The sequence below is a fragment of the Lissotriton vulgaris genome, chromosome 9, assembly GCF_964263255.1.
Source record: "Lissotriton vulgaris chromosome 9, aLisVul1.2, whole genome shotgun sequence".
In the NCBI taxonomy this organism is placed as follows: domain Eukaryota; kingdom Metazoa; phylum Chordata; class Amphibia; order Caudata; family Salamandridae; genus Lissotriton; species Lissotriton vulgaris.
In genome coordinates, this window is record NC_141697.1 from 977,245,653 (window position 1) to 977,265,734 (window position 20,082).

The 20,082-nt window shown below is 46.6% G+C and overlaps 1 protein-coding gene across 1 annotated transcript in view; it reads right to left on the reverse strand.

Moving 5' to 3' along the window:
- EMC3 (ER membrane protein complex subunit 3) overlaps positions 1 to 20,082 on the reverse strand; it is a 154,227-nt gene that overhangs the window by 68,350 nt on the left and 65,795 nt on the right. Inside the window, exons 5-6 of the mRNA XM_086938827.1 lie at positions 9,839 to 9,943; positions 6,332 to 6,413 (exon numbers count right to left, since the gene is read on the reverse strand). Coding sequence (XP_086794953.1) covers positions 6,332 to 6,413; positions 9,839 to 9,943 — 187 coding nt within the window. The remainder of the gene's footprint in view (positions 1 to 6,331; positions 6,414 to 9,838; positions 9,944 to 20,082) is intronic.

Below are 20,082 nucleotides of genomic sequence, written 5' to 3' on the forward strand. Positions count from 1 at the left end.
TACCACGGACAGTTCCAGAAACGTGGTGTACCATGGTTGGCGAGCCCACGTTGGAGCAACTAGGATGAGAGTCATCGAGTGCTGCCTGAGTTTGCGTGCCACCAGCGGAATCAAAGGTGCTGGGGGAAAAGCGTACGCAAATTTGCCTGACCAGTTCATCCATATCGCATTGCCCTGCGACTGTGGGTGTGGGTGTGGGAACCTGGCGGCGAAGCTTTGGCATTTTGAATGGCCCACTTCCACATGCTCTGAGCCAGATGAGACAGCTGCGGAGAGTGTGTGCCTCCCTGCTTTTGAATGTAGTACATCGCCGTCATGTTGTACGTCCGAATCAACACGACCTTGTTGCACAGATGTACTTTGAAGGCTTTTAGTGCCATGAAGATCGCCATCAGTTCTAGAACATTGATGTGCATCTTCCCCTGTTGCTGCGCCCATAGTCCCTGCACAGTGTATTGGAGTACATGCGCTCCCCATCCCTGGAGAGAAACGTCCGTTGTCAGGATAATCTGTGGCACAGGCTCTTGAAATGGTCGGCCCTTGCAAAGGTTTTGTGGATTCCACCAATGCAGAGAGTTGTATGCCCGACCGCTCACCAACACTAGGTCTTTCAACTGGTTGTGAGCCTGAGTCCACTGACGTGCCAAGCACTCCAGAAGCGGACGCATATGTAGTCTTGCGGCGGGACAATGGAGATGCAGGAGGCCATCATGCCTATCAACTGCATGAACACTCTTGCTGGAAGCGAGTGTTGAGGTCTGAATTTTTGGATCAGCGATTGAATGCTGTCGATTCTCACTGAATTCGGCTGTGCTGTAGCCGCCAGAGTGTTTATGGTCGCACCCAGATACTGCCGTATGTGGGCGGGCTGGAGATGGGACTTTGGGTAATTCAGTGAGAACCCCAGATCGTGCAGAAGGTGAATGGTTTGGGACACGTGGTCGGCGCACTGCTGGGCCGACTTCGCCTGAATGAGCCAGTCGTCCAGATAGGGGTCGGCGTGGATGTTCTGAAGTCTCAGATGCGCCGCCACTGTCGCTAGGCACTTTGTGAAAACCCTGGGTGCTGTGGTGACCCCAAAAGGCAAAACCTTGAACTGGTAGTGTTGGTTTTGGATGGTGAACCTGAGGTATTTTCTGTGTGAAGGATGTAGTGGAATGTGGAAGTACGCATCCTTCAGGTCCAGAGTTGCCAGGTAGTCCCCCTGTTGAAGCAGTGGAAGAACCTGCTGCAGTGTGAGCATGTGGAAATGCTCTGATAGGATGTAAAAGTTGAGTGGCCTGAGGTCTAGGATGGGCCTGAGGGATCCGTCCTTCTTTGGAATCAGAAAGTACAGGGAGTAAACTCCCGCACCTCTTTCCTGCAAGGGCACGAGCTCTATTGCCCCTTTTTGCAGCATGACTGTGACTTCCTGCTGCAATAAGTGCAAGTGCTCCCCGGACATAGGACGGTGTCTTGGGGGTATGTTGGGTGGAGTGGATGTGAGCTCCAGACAATAACCGTATTGGATAAGTGTCTGACCCACCTGTCTGTGGTGATGGACTTCCACATGGGCAGGAACTGCTGGAGTCTCCCCCCGACCGGTGTTGCGTGGTCGGGAGGCAGTGACAAGGCGTCACTGTTTGTTGGCGGTGGAGGACCTGGAGCTGTTGTTTCCACGTCCTCTGCCCTTGACGTTTTTGCCACGGTATCCACCCCGACCTTTGTTGGTATAAGAAGTTTGGGTGTTGCTTTTGTAGAATTGCGTTGACTGTGAAAGTTGACCCCTTGAGGTGCCTCTAGTATTGGAGCGACGAAAGGACCCACCCCGAAACTGCTGGGATTGCAAGGCACCCATAGACTTTGCAGTGTTGGTGTCCTTTTTCATCTTCTCAAGGGTGGTATCAACCTCGGGGCCAAACAGGTGATCTGGGTTGACCGTTTGGTTCAAGATGGTAGTTTGAATGTCCGGCTTGAACCCAGATATCCTCAGCCATGCATGTCTACGAAGCATAACGCTAGTGTTAATTGCGCGCGCGGCGGTGTCAGCCACGTCCAGAGCGCACTTAATGGAAGCATTGGAGATAAGCTTCCCCTCTTTTTTTTTTTTTTTTTTTTAATTATATTTTTATTGCAGGAATTAGTACAACAATACAGTAACGACCAGCATCATATTATAGCCAACTCTTTCAAGATACAGCCCACCGACCCCCTTCCATAGTATTGCTATACAGCCAAGCGGCCCGTGTTCTAGGGGTTAGACGGTGAATGTAGCTGGGGTCAGTAGGGTGCTGGAGCTGGTCCGGATAACACACTGTCCGTCATCTGCTTTTCTAAACAAACCCCAACCCCCAAAAAAAGAAACCCCCCCCCCCCCCAACTACCAGACATTATGAAACTCCCCCCCCCCCCCCCCCCCACCATCAGCGCCAGGGAGTTTATCACTGTAGGATCCACTGTTTGACCCACGGGGAAGGTAATAGTGCTGTTAATGCTAGTGTTTAACGGGACTCAGGTCTAGGTGCTTCTTCGTTTTCGGAGTCGCTGGGGGTACAAAAATCCCTGAGGGCCTGCACCAGCGTTTCCCATTCTAACGCGGCCTCCTGCGCCTTCTCATTGCTTTGCCTCCAAGCCAACTGATAACGCAGCGCGCTCTCACCCGCCGCCCATTTCAAAAGTTCACCGTGCCATCTGCTGCCCGTAGGACCAGCACGTGCCTTCCAATTCCTGGTCACCTCTCGCTTAGCCAGTAGGAGCCCCAGGTCTATAAATTTACTGGTGATTTTATTCCGGGGGGTATGGGGGAACCAGTGCAGTAGCCCTACCGCCGCATCGAACGATAAGTGCCTCCCCGTCACCTCTTCTAAAGTCGCCGTCACCTCCTGCCAGTAGGCCGTCAATCCGGGACAGGCCCATAGCATGTGTAGGAGGTCCGCCTCCTGAGCCGGGCACCTAGGGCATTCCGCCGAGGCTGTGGCAAAGTAACGCCTGATCTTAACCGGGGTCAGGTACGCCCTATGGAGAACATAGTAGTGGACCAGTTGGAAACGGGCACAACGCGTACCCTTCCACGCTCGCCTCACCAGCTGGGACCAGGTCGTCTCCGGGATCTCCCTACCGATGTCCTCTTCCCAGCGGGACTTCAGTGTGGTGAGAGGGACCAACCCCTCGGTAATCAGCCTGCCGTAAAGGCAGGTGACCGCCTTCACTGTCCCTGCCGACATCATTACATACTGGCACACCTGAGACAACTGAGGTTCCTCTAGTCCGTTTCGCCAATACGCCTGGATCACTCGCACAATGGCCGAGTGCAGCAGAAAGTCGCCCCGGGGGATCCCAAAGCGGTCAATGAGATCCTGAAAGGACAGGAGCACTCCGTCCTCATACAGGTCTCCGACGAGCTGTAAACCCGACTCCTCCCAGTCCGCCAGTCGCGACCAGTCTTAAGCTTCCCCTCTTGTATCAACATCTCTGCCGCTTCTTTATATTGATCGGGTAAGTGCTGTAAAAGGGTCTCTAGAGTATCATAGTGTGCCCTGTCATAACGCGCTAGTAGCGCCTGTGTGTTGGATATGCGCCATATGTTGGCTGCCTGCGCCGCCACCCTCTTCCCTGAAGCCTCAAAGACTTTTGATTCCTTGTCTGGGGGAGGAGCATCACCCGTAGTCTGTGAGTTGGCTCGTTTGCGTGCATTGGAGACAACCAGGGAATCCAGAGGCAACTGTCCCTTAATATAAGTAGGATCAGAGGGCGCTGCCTTGTACTTCTTGTCGATTCTTGGGTTGATGACCCTCGCCCGGGTGGGCTCTTTGAACACCTCAGCTGCGTGCTTCAACACCCCCTTCAGCATTGGCAGAGTCTTTACAGTCTTTTCAGAGACCGAAAAGGTGTCAAAGAGAAAGTCGACGTCCACTGGGTCAGCATGGAGCTCGACGTCGTGATTGGCTGCTGCCCTCTCGATGAGGGCATTGAAAGCCGCAGAGTCCTCTGTGAGGGAAGTCTTGGCTGAGAAAAGCTGAGGCTCCTGTCCTGAATGCGGGTCCCCAGGCTTGCCACCTGCAGACCATGGTTCAGTCACATCCTCTGGGTCTGTGTAGACGGGATAGCTATACTCATCCTCGTCGTCGCCGTCACCTGCCTCTACATTGGAATGAGTGGGTGAGAGTTTGTGAGCCTGTGGTGAAATGGGCTCCATCAAGGCAGAGGCACCAGCAGAGTCCATCTTTCTTTTGAGTGGAATCTTGTACGACTCCAATTGTGGGTCAGGGGTGATCTTTCTCTTTAGGAGGGAGAGCCTGCCCGTGTCGGCGTCGATGAAAACCTCCCGACGCTCCTCTTCTGTCAGTTGTCGTTGCCGTGGGCCCAGGACCACCAACGACGGCTTCGGCGTCAAAGACACCTTCACGGGCACTCCGGCCCCCGGTTTAGCTGCGAAAGCCTTCGGTGCCGTCTTAGGCGGCAAGGTGAAAGTATCGGCATAGGCGCCTTCGCCGGTTTCTCCAGAGGCTCGGGCGGCACAGGGTCCTTCGGCTCGACTGCTGCGGCCCCCTCCCTAATTCGTTGTAGGGACTCCGTAACCTTCTTAGTGAACGAGGCGGAGGGACGCACCGGCTCGAGAGAGTCTTTTGCAGCTGGTTTCGGGGTGGCAACCGACGATGCGCCCTTCGGAGTCGACGCACTTGGCGTTGCCCCCTTGGTTTTGTCGAGTGGAAGTGAGGCAGAGAGGGACTTGGGGTCGTCCTGCCGCTTCTTCGGATCGAGAGTGGACTTCTTATGGTCGTCGACCTGTTTTTTGTGATCGAGTCGACCCTTGCTGGCGTCGACCATCTTTGGCGCCGATGCAGCTGCGTCGGTCCCCTTAACCTTTGGCTTGGATGCAGTAGCCTTCGGGTCGGCCATTTTGGCGTGGCTCTTCGGCTCGACGGCCATCTTCGATTTCTTCGGCGCCGAGGCCTCCGAAGTCTTCGACCCGACCAGCGCGATCCGCACTTTCGGTTTCGATATCTCTGGCGTCGAGACCGTGGGTTTCACTTTCGGTTTTGGATGTACCGGGAGTGATGCGGTATCAATGTCCGTGGCCGGGCCGGAAGGCGGAGCCGTGGGACGTACATCAAGGTCTCGGGTAAGGCCCGAAGGAGATCCCTCGACCTGGGCCTCATGATGTTGGATGGCCCCGGAGTCAGTCTGAGGAAGCTCCTCGTCCGAGCTATCCTTTACGGTGGCAAGGGCCCCGTCGTCGTCCCCTACCTCCTCGACGACTTCATCTAAATCCTCGGTCTCTGCGTCGTAGTCTTCCTCGACCTCCGACGCGGGGTTAAGATTCCGTGATCTCCTGGATATCGTCGTCCCCGACATCCCCAGCTTCAAAGATGTCCGTAGGAGGTGGTGCAGATAGCTGGGCCTCCAGGCGCGCAGCTCGGCGGAGCTTGAGTGTCTTTTTGGACCGGAACCTGGAACAGGCCATACGTTTGGCCTCGTCGTGGTCCGGCGACAAGCACTTGTTACACACCGGGTGTACATCGATATGCGGGTACTTCGAGGCACACACCGGGCATCGTTTAAATGGACTTCGTTCCATGATGGAAGAGGTTGGAGTGTCGAGTAGGCCTTTCCGCGCCGAAAGCACGCGGAAGAACAATGTCGGTTTGGAGCCGAGGAAGTTACGAACCCGAACGAGAGACAATACCGACGCAAGTCCTAAAGACCTTTTGGTCTCAATCAAAGTAAAGTTAACAACTATCGATTCCGACAGAGGGAACCGAACACATCCGAACCCAATGGCGGAAAAAAACAATCTGGGGATGGAGTTGATGCCCATGCGCACTGTAGTCCAGGGGAGGAGCCACCTATCTCGTGATACTTCGAAGACTCTTCCAGGACAACAATGTGCAATCATCCGGACCCAACACTATCTATGCACAGATATGAATTCGGCAGCCCACATGCCTCAAACATACTTTTATGATCTTATGCGTTAGATCGAATGAAGTTGCCCTGTCTCTCCTCAGGCTGTGAAACAGAGGTGGTAGAATGTTTTCTAGTCAGAGGCACAGGATTACCACGATGGGGCAAATAACCTAATGGGTTATCCCCATAAAATTTCCTTCTGTCTCCTATAACTGGGTTGCTTTACCTGCACCATACCTGGAAAAATGGACGCTTGTGCATATATTAAGTTAGGGTGGGTTTTCCATGTGCGGTCTGGACTGGTCAATGTTGGAGGCCTTTGTAAGAAGCAGTATCGCAAGTAGCGTACTGGGAAAGTCTTAAGTTGAAAGCACCGGTATCACAATCTTATTTCTTATTACACCAAATTGCCTTGAATGTCATCATGCATTATTAATCTTCTTACCATGAGGCATCCAAAGAAAGTAGCTCGATTCCCTGCTGAAGCATTGGTTTGAAGCGTAACGTGAGTGGAAAAGGCACCTTGGCTGAATAAAACAAAATATGAGGGAAAGTTAAACATTTGAAAAAGAAGACACAAATATTCTCATTTTAAAGTCATTTACTTTACTGTTAAATACGAAATTCTAACTAAATCATGCGCAAGAAGAGGAGTAAGATGGTGTGTATGAAATTGTTAGCAACAATCCACAGAATATGTGGGCGATTGGTTGTATAAATGCCATCAAGCCAAAGAAGACACTGGTTTTGCTAACGAGCACGGATATGCAAACTAGGTGAAGTAAACTTGTCATCACAAAAAGAAATCAAAAAAACAAACTACTGGATTAATTTATAAGGCATACATTTATTATCGGTGTATTTTAAAAGTTTACCTAAAACTATATGATTACTACACAAATACAAATCTAAATCTTTTGGAACCTAGAAGAGGGAAGAGAAACTGCAAAAAACTTTCACACCTTGGGGGAATACCTACACTAGAGATGATCCACAGAATCCATAAGTATGGTTCTAGAACAAGGGGTCACGAAGAAGACTGAGGGGTAGGTAGTAACCGTAACTAAACCTGACATTACATAGGGTCTGATTCACAAAGATCATTGTAATGCTACACATACGATTGCTTTCCTTATTCGCAAAAATCTTCAATACTTCCACCATGGTAACTTAGGTGCAAGTCTTAGCGTGCAATATGAGTCACAAATGCATTACAAATGTTTGTCAATGCCACAAAGTTATAAGCAGGTGGGTGGTCGCCTTTTTTGCACTGCTCTTTATAAGATCACTCTTCCTACACTTCTTTGGGGACATCTACTTTTACACATCTAGGTTTTACTTACAACTGCTGGAGCACTGTATATTTCCTGTGATGTATGCATGAGTAGGTGACACCTCTGAATGCAAACTGGCTTTCGGGATCACACAGAATGCGGAAGTTACACAATTGTACATGCTGAAGTGTGGCTTTTATACAGAAAGCAGTCTGTGGGTGTGGCCTAATACAGTGTTAGTGGAGGTTTGGTAAAAGCTGACCAGATTGGGCAGTCAGCTCCTAATTCGTGATGTATGAAAAGGTGTGTGTGTCATAAATGTGAAGGTTTAAAACTAATTCTGATTCAAAGGGATAAACCATAAACACTCGTTGACGTATTTTGGGCTTTGGCTCACGAAAATGTTACACAAAGTTTCACTAACATATATACAGCAAAACAAAAAACAAAGCAAGTAAGTGTGAAGGCTTTGCCAACACAGGAAGTACAGCATAGACCACAGTGCATACTTTCCTCCCCCAAAACAGAACTGTTCTATCATGAGTAGCAGAAGTGAAAGAGTCAAATGGAACAGTCGCGCCACAGGAAGCAGCAGTGCACGCTTGTCTTGTTATAGTTTTTGTATTGTGCATAATCTGACTTTCCAAATCGTGCCTAGTTTTCCATTGCAGACTAAAGTTTAATTCGGTTTGTGGCCATGGAGTGACTTTGAATGCGTTAAGTGACAAGACCACCTTTAAAGAGTATAGAGTTAAATAGATGAGGCTGGAACGTTGTGTCAAATCACCCTCAAATGTTCCCCAAGAGTAAGGCTGCCTATTGTTAGGCACACATACGTGTGCCAGGTAGCTGGAGGAAGCATGTGCTGTTGGGTGCCTTAAAGTCCAGATAATTGCATAGTTGTCTGCCACACGTATGTTAATTTCCTTCAGCATCTATGAGATCTCACGTTAAATGGCATCAAAGTGGCTTAACAATATGATACCGTAGCAGAGACAGCAAAAGAAAATATGGGTTACAATGTTTGCAGTGTAGTTCAGGAGCTCTCAGCTGCAATAATTTTCCCAAATCATGATGCCTCGCTGCTGGAAGGATTTGTTATTACTTTTAGAGGCCACACTTGGCCTGCTCTGTCCAGTTCTCGAACCTGTTAAATGCTGTCTGGTTCTCAATGCCTCACTTAAGTATTTCTACTACTTTTAGAACTACTTCTCACACATTAAGTGCCAATCAGGAAGTCAGCAAGGCCTAGTGTCAGAAACAGAACAGGAGGTCACATCTGGCGTGGCCGGTTGTGCAGCCCACATCAGTGGTATTTTTGCTCGTGCATTGCTGGAAGTCAGTCCTGGAATGTTGCGTCCAGATCTTGAAGCTTTTTTAAGAGTGATTTGACAAGTTACACTCTAGGAAAGGTAGGACACAACACATGGAGGATTAAGTCTGAACATGACCTGGTGAAGGTCGTAGGAGGAAGATGATCTCTTCTAGAAGTGGTATTGTACCACTGCCAAACGCTGCATTGTTAAATGAAAGTCATTTTAAGTCAGGTTATCTGACATTTAATTGCACATTTTTGAGTCATGATTTTAAAAAAAACTGCCAGGGAAAAGTAACATTGTTCCCACATGGGAAACCATGGAGATGGTGGCAGACAGCGCTAAAAACTCAAAATACTTGCTGGCTTCATACTGAAGGGGTGAAGGAATTGAAAAAGCTTAAGCAAGTCGGGGTGGTGAGGCAACAGAATGGTACACAGACTGGGTAAGGAAGAGGGGAAAAGGGGCTGCTCACAAGACTGGGCAGAGGAACGTTGGTGACACGTGCTGGGCTGTTGCTATCGAGGTGAATGCTGAGGCAGTGTAATGCTACAGGAAAGTATTCACCATCAGCAATGGGCCTTTGAAGCAGTAATGCCAACGTTACCACCAATAGTTGTTAAAAAATTTATGACTTTGACAGGATACTTTGAGACCAGGAACAAGAAGCTTTCATTCCATGGTGACAAAGTACTGATTTGCCTACATCGAAATCCTGCACCATACTGTGATGGCAAAAGGAAGGCTAACAACAAGAGAAAGTGTGGTATGCATGCACAGTAATTCATCACTTTTATGCAGGAGTGCACAAACAGCCGAGACAAGGATAACTGAAACAGTTAGCCTCTTCTTTAACTATTGATACATTTTAAAACGTCACTGCAATTTTTTCCAGGCACAACATTTTTTTATAAAAAGATTGAAGACCTAGAAAAGCACCTATGATTCAGTCTTTTTCTCACATCAAAAAACATTAAAACATTGGAGCTTAAAAAGGTATAACCAATAAAAAGTCATAGACAGCCACCGATCGAAATAAAAAGGTTACGTTTTTTAAGTCTGCTTTTGCTTCCTTTTATCTTATTCATTCCTTTACAGAGTTTTATATAGCACAAACAAGACCCTTGCGCCCATCAGAGTTCTTTACAATAAAATAATTACATTTTTATTTTTAAAACAAATTACGTATAACAATAATATCGTCAGAGGTGGTAAATCCATGAATCTCCAAGAGAGAGCACCACAGGTCCCAGGAAAACCACATCCTTTTTCATTCTTCTTTCTTAGAAATTACAGTTGAATATGGTTTATTAACCTTTGGTGTCACATTATAAGCAGAAGCATAAGGTTTTGCAAACTTACTTGTCACAAATCCAGAGAACGTCATGTTGATCCATCCACCAATAAGGATCATGGGCAGAACATTTGTCACGTTTCCTTTCATCATATCGGTCAACATGGTTGGGTCTAAAGAAAGAGAAGATATGGTTGATCTTTAGATTCTTCAACTACATACTATCATGCTTAATGGACGAAACAAGTAACCAGCATACTTGGATACTTAACGCCTATGTGTTTTAATTGGGATTTAATGTTTGCCTTTTGCAAAACTGGGGTCAAAAATGAATTTTATGACATAAAGAATTTAACAACTGGCATGAGGTCGTGATTGCTGAAAGAAAGACGTACCTGCCTGCAACTGCAGCGCTCCAGCATTTGTATCTTTCATGAATTCTATCTGGCTATCTGCTATTAATGACTAAAAGCAGTATCTGCACGCACTCATTTATCGTACTACTTTGTACGTTGTCTTTTGCTTTGGCTGTGCGGCTTTCAAAAAGGATCTTAACCTTATCCGGCAGTACTGCCTTTGAATGCTGCAAAGCAATTCAAATGGTAAAACTTCCAGGTATCCGTTTTATAGAAGCAGTAACCCCTCAGCGCAGACCTCGGTCGTCCGAAGCCATGAACGTAGATTGGGGGTAGCACTCAAACAAAGGAGTGAAGAACTTTTCACAGGTGAGCCTTAAGTCAGTCTGCCAGATTGTGCAGGGTTTCTGCATCGTCCAGTTCATGCACCCTTCAGGACTGCGTGAGCAGCCACCCTTACAGCCATTAACTAACACAAAAACAATGTAGCTCTTGGTGCCAGCTGAGCCTTGGCTTGATTTTCCGAGCCTATGAAAAGCTGCATGGTTCTAGAGCAATAAGAGCTGTCCAGGCTCCTGATATCTGAAAACAGTTTAAAGGAAGTGAACAACACAGAGGTACATGCTCTGACACGCTTCTGTGGATGCAAAACAGAGAAGGAAGATGAAAGACTGGCATTCTTCCTAGAAACTTTTCTAGATATCATCTAAGAAACATTGTTTTGGATTGAAATTAAGAGCAGACATACTACTTTGATACATAAACTGTATAAGGAGGGGTTTAATGAGTACTACTAGTAAAAGTTCACCTTCTATGCTTAATTCTCAAGCTAGGTCAGAATACATGGGCGCTAATATCCGCAATGTATTTTTTGTGCGGAACTGCTCAAACGATTACCCATGCTTTTTTTAGTGGTTACGATCATTTTTCTGGGACTAATTTATTTCTATTATTAACAGTCTGTTTTGATGAGATTCGATCAGAATCGTCAGACATATACTATCACTTTGGAGGTGCATGCACTTGCATGCTTCATGCTCTGAGAGCAGACTGGCACAGTACCAGTAAGTAAATCTTTATTGTTTGATTATTTAAAATCTTACAATTGCAAATGCAGAAAACAAGTTTAAATTAAGTTAAGTTTAAAACAGTTAAAATTACCCTTACATCATAAAATTCATTTGTTTCATAATAAATTACATTTTAAAAGTATTATTCTCCTAATTTCATTTCCACTTTTAGTAGGAACCTTACAAAAGTAGCATTCAAACTTATGTCATCTGAGTGAAGGCACCTTATCAGGGCCTGTCTGCATGTCCTTATTCCACGTACATTGAGCGGTAATTTAAGTAATGCTCTTCTCTCATTTAGGAGTTCAGGACAAATACATAATAGGTGAAGGATATTCTCCTCACCCTTATTACACAGTCTACATAATGTTTGTTTTTCCATGTTTTTCCTTCCACGGGGGAAGATGACATAATCCCGGCATAATTCCAAATCTCGCTTAAAGAAACACCTTTTTATTTTTTTCACTCCAAGGTGTTTCCAAATAATGTTGTATTTTCTTTTTTTTGTAAGCATTTATAATTGTCCAAGCATGTTTCCTCTTTATAAGGATAGCTTTGTCGCTTACAATGGATAATTGGCTGGCAGTTCTATTAATTATTTTTTTAAACGAAGCATTGGTTATATTATTTTCCCAGATAGAGGTAACAGCAAACTCATCTATCGCTTCCTTGAGGTGGGTCCAAGCGGTTGAGTTTACATTATTATTTATTTCATTCCAAAGTAGCTGTGATATTTCATTATCGTGGTCATTTTTTATTCGTTTCCAGATTTTAATAAAATGACCTTGCCTCGCGTAGTGTTGATTGGTTAATCCAAACTCCAACCTAATTTGTGCAGAGGATGCATTCACTGGGAGTTGAAATAGTGCCCTATATGTTCTTGTAAGGGCCTTATTTATTATTTCGGTGTACTTTCCCATTGAAGCTTCACTACCGTACGTGTTAGTAAATAGGAGTCTTGCCCCTATAATGTTCAGAAGTGGACCATATGTAAGGTTACTAAGAGACTTCTGTACAATTCTAAATGCTGCAGTCAGTGCGTTAGCCTTCCGTTGTATATCCTTTTTTTGTAACTGGTAATTACCCTGGTCATCGAAAAGCACATCCAAGTATTTATATACATCTACTTGTTCCAGTTGGGTATTGTTCAAGTACCATTTGCTTTTATATCTTATTTTGTTATTCTTGTTGACTACCATAATCTTGGGTTTTGTTTCATTGATCACCATCCCATTTTCCTTGGCGTACATTTGTGTCCGACTGATTAGACGTTGTAATCCAACTTTAGTGTGATTCAGAAGGATGACATTGTCTGCGTACAGCAGATTGGTGATGTGCTTTCCACCTAATTTCGGTGGGTGAGTGTTCAATTCATCCAATATCCCAGTTAGATCAGACAGGAACAGATAAAGAGTAGAGGAGCTAAAACACATCCTTGTTTTAGTCCTTCAGTTGCGGGGATTTCCTTTGATAAGGTCTGTCCATCCCCCATCCTCACCTTAACCCACAAATTACTATATAGGAGACGAATCAGCCTAAGAAGAACCACTGGTATTTTCTGTTCCTGGAGTTTTTACCATAATAGGTTTCTTTGAACACAGTCAAATGCAGATTTGAAATCTACAAAACATGATAGAGTGGTTGTTTAGCTTTGATTGACTTATCCATAAGCAGAGACAAAACCAATATATTTGTCGTTGTCCCCAAATGAAGCCCGTTTGGTTCAAGGGCAGTATCTTATTTTCGGGTACCCATTCACTAAGATTTGTTAGCAAAATCCTGGCAAACAACTTGGCGTCTGTGTCCTGTAATGTAATCAGCCTGTAATTTTCTGCGGGTGCCCAATTTCCTTTTTTGAAAATTGGCATGATTAAAGATCCTCGCCATGACTCAGGTATAACTTCTTTTTGAATGATTCTCCATATAGTTTTTCTAGGTACATCGCCCAAAGTTCTGGATTTTCTTTGTAGAGTGCAAATGGTATGCCATTTGGTCCAGGAGCTCCATCCTTCTGTTTTTTTATTTATTTTATTATTTCCTCCTTTGTCATTTGTATAGGTATTTCCGTATCACTGTCATTACTTCCTATTTCTGTGACCGTATTGAAGTACCGAAAAATTATTTACCACCTCCCAATTAGAGTTATATTCACAACCAATCCCATTCCCATTACCAATAATCAGTCAGTCGGTTTAGTTTAGATTAGCAAGGTCGTATGGGTGACTCCCTTCTGCTAACTCCGAGACAGTCCGCCCCGCACCCCTCCCGGAATGCGCCAAACAGGCCTCCTCCTGCTACCTATAACCTTGACAGGCCTAACGAGCTGAAACAGCAGTTTTGCAACAGTTGGGCTATTTCTCAGGAGAACCTTGCTAATCTAGGATGAGCTAAACCGAGAGAGCTTTGTCTCCCATATATGATCTTTCCTTCTGCACCAACCTGTACCGACTTGTATTTTTCCATCTTGGGTAACGGCTTCGAGAATGCAAACTGTATATATGTGATGTTCTGACAATGTGCCAGCAGTCTTCTTGGTGGACCTCGTGGGGTTAGGTCGCAAGGAGCTCCTCTGGCAGAGTTTGTTTGTTATAATAAACAATTGGACCTTCTGCACTGCCAACTAACTGATTATTGGTAATGGGAATGGGATTGGTTGTGAATATAACTGTAATTGGGAGGTGGTAAATAATTTTTCGGTACTTCAGTTGGCGACTCCGCGTTGGGGTCGTCCCTCTGTATTCAGACGAGAAACGGGACATTGAAACGGGTGATCTCGATCGGGAGGGTTGAAGAATAGACCAACGAGAACTCGGGGTTTGCTCAGCTCTCCCGATCCCGAGAACCCCAGCTGCTAGTGGCCCCACGCCGGAGTCCTTCGGGTGTAACCCGAGAACCAGCCACGTTGGCCTTAACAAGAGTTGGCAATGAAGAACGTGCAATCTGACCTGCGTGCACCCGGTGAGTGTCTGGTCTAGTTTTGTGTTGGATAACGTTTTTGTAATTTTGGACTTGGTACTTGGCATTTGGTGACCTATGGTCATGGAGAAACTCTGAATCTGGGGTCTGACGGGGCAGCATTGAAATTGCACGTGCAGATGCCTCTTGTTTGGTTTGTGTGGGATAACTAGAGATAGAGACTAGACGCCTTTGTGGGAGCTGCGGTTCTCACTCGGCCGGACTGCTCTCTAGAACACCGGCAGTTGAGATTGGGTAGCACTCGAACAGATCTGGAGCGGTGCTTGAAAAAGCGGGCTTAGCCAGCATAGTTCGGGAGGTGAACCATGAATGCTGTCGGATGGCCTGTAGGTTGTTCTGTGGTTTAAAACCTGTGTAGCTATCTCTAGGCAGTCTAAGGACAAGACTGTTATCGGAAGACGTTTTTGCAGCTCTGAATATTTGAAAAAGGGTTCTCCACAGGTGGGAGTCGACGGGCTCCACCTTTTGTTTGCAAATATTTGTGTTATCGTTTTGTACAAATATCTGTATTTTCGTTTTCATGTCGAATTGAAGGTTTGTTTTGCAATGAAAGAGTGACTTTGAATGAAAACATGGCCATGTGTATGAGAGTGATGTGATTAATGATCATCGATTAACAATAATCCCTGATTTCTTTTCAGCTCGAATTAGGTAGAAAAGGGCAATGCCGTGTTTTAGTAAATTATGCTTTGGCTGCGTTCACCGAGGAGGCACCAGGTTGGATGAAAGCCAGCCAGCCCCTCCGGAAGGAACACCCAGCCATGATATGTATTGCAAGCACGGTATAGGTCCCCTTCTTTTCAATACTTTGTGGCACAAGTACACAAAGGATAACGTGGAACTACAGTGGCCGAAAACTGGGTCTTTTGACGAGAAAAAGATTCAGTATTTACAAGAACGTCTTTTTGCTAAACGCAGCAGACAGGCTATGTTTGACACCCTTAACAAATGGCAGAAAGAGGCAAAGAGGAGACGCATTCGGTCTGAGAAACTCCTAAAGATACAGCAAGGGCAAACTGTAACTCCGAAAGCCATTGCACATGACAAGAACAGGACAGAGAAAAATATCGAGTATGCTGATAGACAATTTAGGTTGCAGGTGGATAAGAGCTATGTGGCACGAAATGAGACCGAAGATGAGATAGAGGATCTGTTAGATAAAAGACCTCCGCCACCATATGCTCCGCAGCGCATATACCCTGTGGTACCCCTTCAAGTGGTGGCTGGGCCCCAATCCTCCGCACCGGAGGAACGCGGGTCTCTCACCCTTCAGGGGAATACCAGTGCCCCATCTACCTCAGCGAGAGACCTGACCGCCCTTGTCCCGGACTCCAGGCGTACCCTGGAATCGCCCCAGACGCTCCCAAGCCCCGTATGGACTTCCCAGTCAGCCGGCACAACACCCGGAAATTCGGGGCAGACACCAAAAGGGGAAACGGGAGGTTTAGGCGGTAGGCGGTTGTTCACTAGAGGATCTGTGGAATATGGCGAAAAAGAAGCATTAGCAGATCAGGCCGTCCAATGGATGCGGAACCCTATATATACATTAGCCGATATATAGAGTACTTTTAAGGATTTGGAGCCGGTAATGCAGCAACACACACAGTGCCAAATGGCTAATTTTCTCATAGGAGCTTGGGAAGTAAACTTCTGGGATGGTCGTGCTCCTCAGAAACTATATAACATCCGAGATTGGGCTCATAAATTTAATATGGATTTGCAGGAGGTATATAAGAATGTAGACGTATTGGTTCAGTATAGGGGCAGGATGTTTTTGAAGAGTTCCAATTGGACGTCCCAACATCCCATGAGAGAGGTACATCCTATATATCATCCCGAAATTCTCGAAACACGCGATAATGCACAACAAATAATACAGAATCGAGTGGAAGCCCGGTTCCAGGAGCAGTGGGTGTACACTCCGTGGAAAAGAAGCGAAGTTCTTGCTCTGAAATCCCAACTACCTGACCCCCGTAAAAATCCCACCGCCTACTATAAGGAACTGACCGAGGCTGCGGCCTCTGCGGTAATGACCCTGGCAGATGTCGAGTTGTTGCTGGGCTACTAGTTCCCGTTGATATATGGCGGCAGGTACTTGACGCTGACCATGCTGAACTAGGGGGGACCTGGGAAGACTTGAGGGGTTGGGACCGGGATCGCAAACCAGGAGATAAGCCTAGGAATGAAATAACTTCTCTGCCGGAAAAAATAATAACATATATGCACACCTTAATACCTCCGCGAAAAGTTGACTGGGATAAATTGACAGCTTGTAGGCAGAAAAAGGATGAAAGTGTTTCCGACTTCTTCACTAGATTCGAAGGAGTCTTCATTGATTTCAGTGGGCAAGATTTGGCCACGGAGGGTGGAACTAGGTTGTTTGTGAACAGGTTTGTAACGAATCTGGCTCCAGAAATCTCTGCACGGTTACAGGCTGCAGAGAGTACCTGGACTACCTCCACCACTTCCGTGATTTTGAGTATGGCTCAGTACTAGATAGAGAGAACAAGAGCAAGGATAAAGTGGAGAAAAAGGCCAAAGATCTCAAAACTCGGGTGCTGCTCCAGCAAGTCGTCTGAGGACAAGGAGGGGGAGAGGGGCCAGAGGGCCCATGTCCAGAGGGGCGGGCGCAGGCCGAGGCACAGGCGGGGCTCCGACAGTGGGGTTAAACCAATGTTCATATTGCAAAGAGGAAGGACATTGCAAAGCACAGTGTCCGTTGTTGCTTGCCCAGAACGGTGCAGTCCGAGGACGGGGACGAGGACGAGGCGGCCCCGATCGGAGTGATATGCGCAGGGAGGAAGGATCAGGCAAGTCTGAACGAAATCATTTCGATGGTCACCAAAGCAAGCAATAATATCATAATGATTATGAATTTGAAGATCAGGATGCTTATGTCCACGCATAGGACAGCCAGGGACAGAGTAGGGGCCAAGTGTCGATCCCGGTCAATCAGCAGGGACCTTATTAAAAAGGGAATTGATGGGGACTTCTGAGAATTTCCTATTTGACACAGGAGCAATGAATAGTTCGGTTGCTCGATCATTGGTTCCAGGGGCGGCTCTGTCCGGGCAAAATAATGTTTCCGTGGGATTCTCGGGAGTCCCGGTTGTCAGCCCCATTTCGAAACCCCTCCCCTTTACGATCGGCCCCGCCACTGTTGAAACACCTTTACTGCTAACTTCGCATTGCGGGGAGAATTTATTGGGCTTGGATATGCTGAAAAAGTTGAATGCCAAAATACATTGCTCCGCTGATGGGGTTTATTTGACAATACAACCTCACGCTGACTGCATGAAACAATGTTTTGCTAAAAATTAACCTCTTCCTCCTGAGTTTGATGACATCCCTACTACTTTATGGGCAACTGGGGATGCGGACGTGGGTAAGTTAGATATTCCACCGGTTCATATTACATTGAAAAATGGCGCAAAAATGCCACGCATCCCGCAGTATAAAATAGTACCAGCCGGTGAACGGGTTCTGCTGTCCATTATTCAAGATCTCATCGACAAAGGGGTGGTGGAAGAAACGGCTGCTAATATTTGCAATAGCCCGATTCTCCCGATTTTGAAAAATAATTCTGATTCTGGTTCACAGGGACATGGTGATGCTTACCGTTTTGTGATTGACCTTAGAGCTGTTAAAAAGATTGTAGTGCCACAGTATCCTGTGGTAACAGACATCACCACGATCCTCACGATGATTCCACCAACTGCCCAGTATTTTTCGGTCATAGACCTGAAAAATGCCTTCTTCAGCATCCCTATCCATCCCGATAGCAGACAGATTTTCGGATTCTTGTTATCTGGCCGAAGCTTCCGCTTCTGTCGCGCACCTCAAGGCTATACTGAAAGTCCGAGCATATATAGCCAAGCCCTTAAGGCTCTGTTGGACGACCTTGACTTGCCGGAAGGCAACGTATTGCTGCAATATGTGGATGACCTGCTAATTGCTTCAGACACAGAAGACGGCTGCAAAGCTGCCACTGTAAAATTGCTACACCATTTGGCAGCAAAGGGGAATAAGGTGTCCTTGTCCAAATTCCAATACTGTCAACAGGAGGTAACCTACCTAGGTCATCTACTGTCGAAGGAGGGTAGGCGACTAACCCCTGAACGTATTACTACCATTGCTAATATGTCTGTTCCTTGCACGCAGCGCGAAGTTCGTGCTTTTCTTGGCATCACTTCTTACTGTCGCCAGTGGATACCTAACTTCTCATTGCTTGCTAAGCCTCTGTTGCATCTGACTACTAAGGACGTGCATGAACCCCTCCCCTGGACAGATGAATGTCAGCACTATTTTGACTCTTTAAAAACTGCTTCATGTTCTGCTCCTGTCTTGGGCACTCCTGACTACCGTAAACCTTTTGTACTATACGTGCATGAGGTCGACGGTTGCTCACTTTCAGTGTTAACGCAGGAATTTGGTGGTAAGCAAAGACCTTGCGCTTATTTGTCGGCCACATTGGATAATGTTGCCAGAGCACTTCCTAGCTGTCTGAGAGCCACAGCAGCTGTTTAGGTGGCTATCCGGCAGTCGGAAGGACTCGTTCTAAATTCCAACCTGACAGTGATGGTGCCGCATGCTGTGGACACATTGCTAAATAAAACAAAAACACAGCATCTTACAAGTGCCCGCCTCACTGGATATGAATTGACATTGTTTGCACCACACATCACGATCACACGATGTGCAACACTAAATCCAGCTACACTGTTACCACTCCCTCCGAGTGAAACTACCAATGACACACATGATTGCATTTACCGTACTGAAGAAGAAACCAAGGGAAGAATTGACCTTACTGGCATTCCTCTATCTGACCCTCAGGGGGAGTTATATGTGGATGGGTCCTGTTTTAAACTAGCAGATGGAACGACAACAGCTGCATAGGCAATTACAACCTTGAAGACAGTGGTTGAAACATTCCGAGTACCCCACCGGTCAGCCCAAGCTGCTGAACTGATGGCTTTACAACGAGCCTGTGAATTGAGTGAAGGACTCGAAGTTAACATCTACACAGACAGCCAATACGCCTTCGGCGTGGCCCACAGTTTTGGGCGGCTGAGGAGGGAGCGGAGTTTCCTTACTTCCCATGGTCAGAAAATACAGAACGGCCCCCTGGTTTTACGATTGTTAGATGCCCTCACTCTGCCCAAGAAATTATCCATCATCAAATGCAGTGCACACAAAGCAATAGTGGACGAAGTGGGGGAAGGGAGCGCTTTCGCAGATCAGGTGGCCAAACAGACAGCTCAATCCCCAATGTCAGCAATGTTTGTGACCTCCTCTGCAAGATGGGTGGAGGAATCTGAATTGTTTGGTAATACTATGGAGAGTGAAAGAGAATTACAGAAGGAAGCTACCCCCGCAGAATTAGAGAAATGGGAAAAGGAAGTAGGAAGACTGGACGAAAACAATTGTTGGGTTGATCTGACAGAAAAACAGAGGTGGTTACTACCCAATGCATTAGTACAGGCCTTTGTGACTATGGCTCCCGGTCCTGCCCCTGTAGGAACAAAAGGTATTTGCGGGCTCCTGGACCCAGTATGGAACAACCCTAATATACAAAGGACGGCTGTCCGGTTATTCCAATACTGCATGGTCTGTTTGCAACACAACCCGGGGAAGGGAGAAAATGTCCTGAGTGGGAACTTTGCACCTCCAACGCTGCCTTTTGAAGTACTTCAGATGGATTACATCCACATGGAGCGTGTTAATAACTTAAAATACGTTCTGGTGGTGGTTTGTGCTTTTAGCAAATGGGTCGAGGCCTACCCTACCAAGGAGAATACTGCTCTGGCCACAGCAAAAGCCCTTCTCAAGGAGTTTGTGTCACGCTTCGATTTGCCCCGCTTGATCTGGTCAGACAACGGGGGGCACTTCCATGGGGACCTATATTTA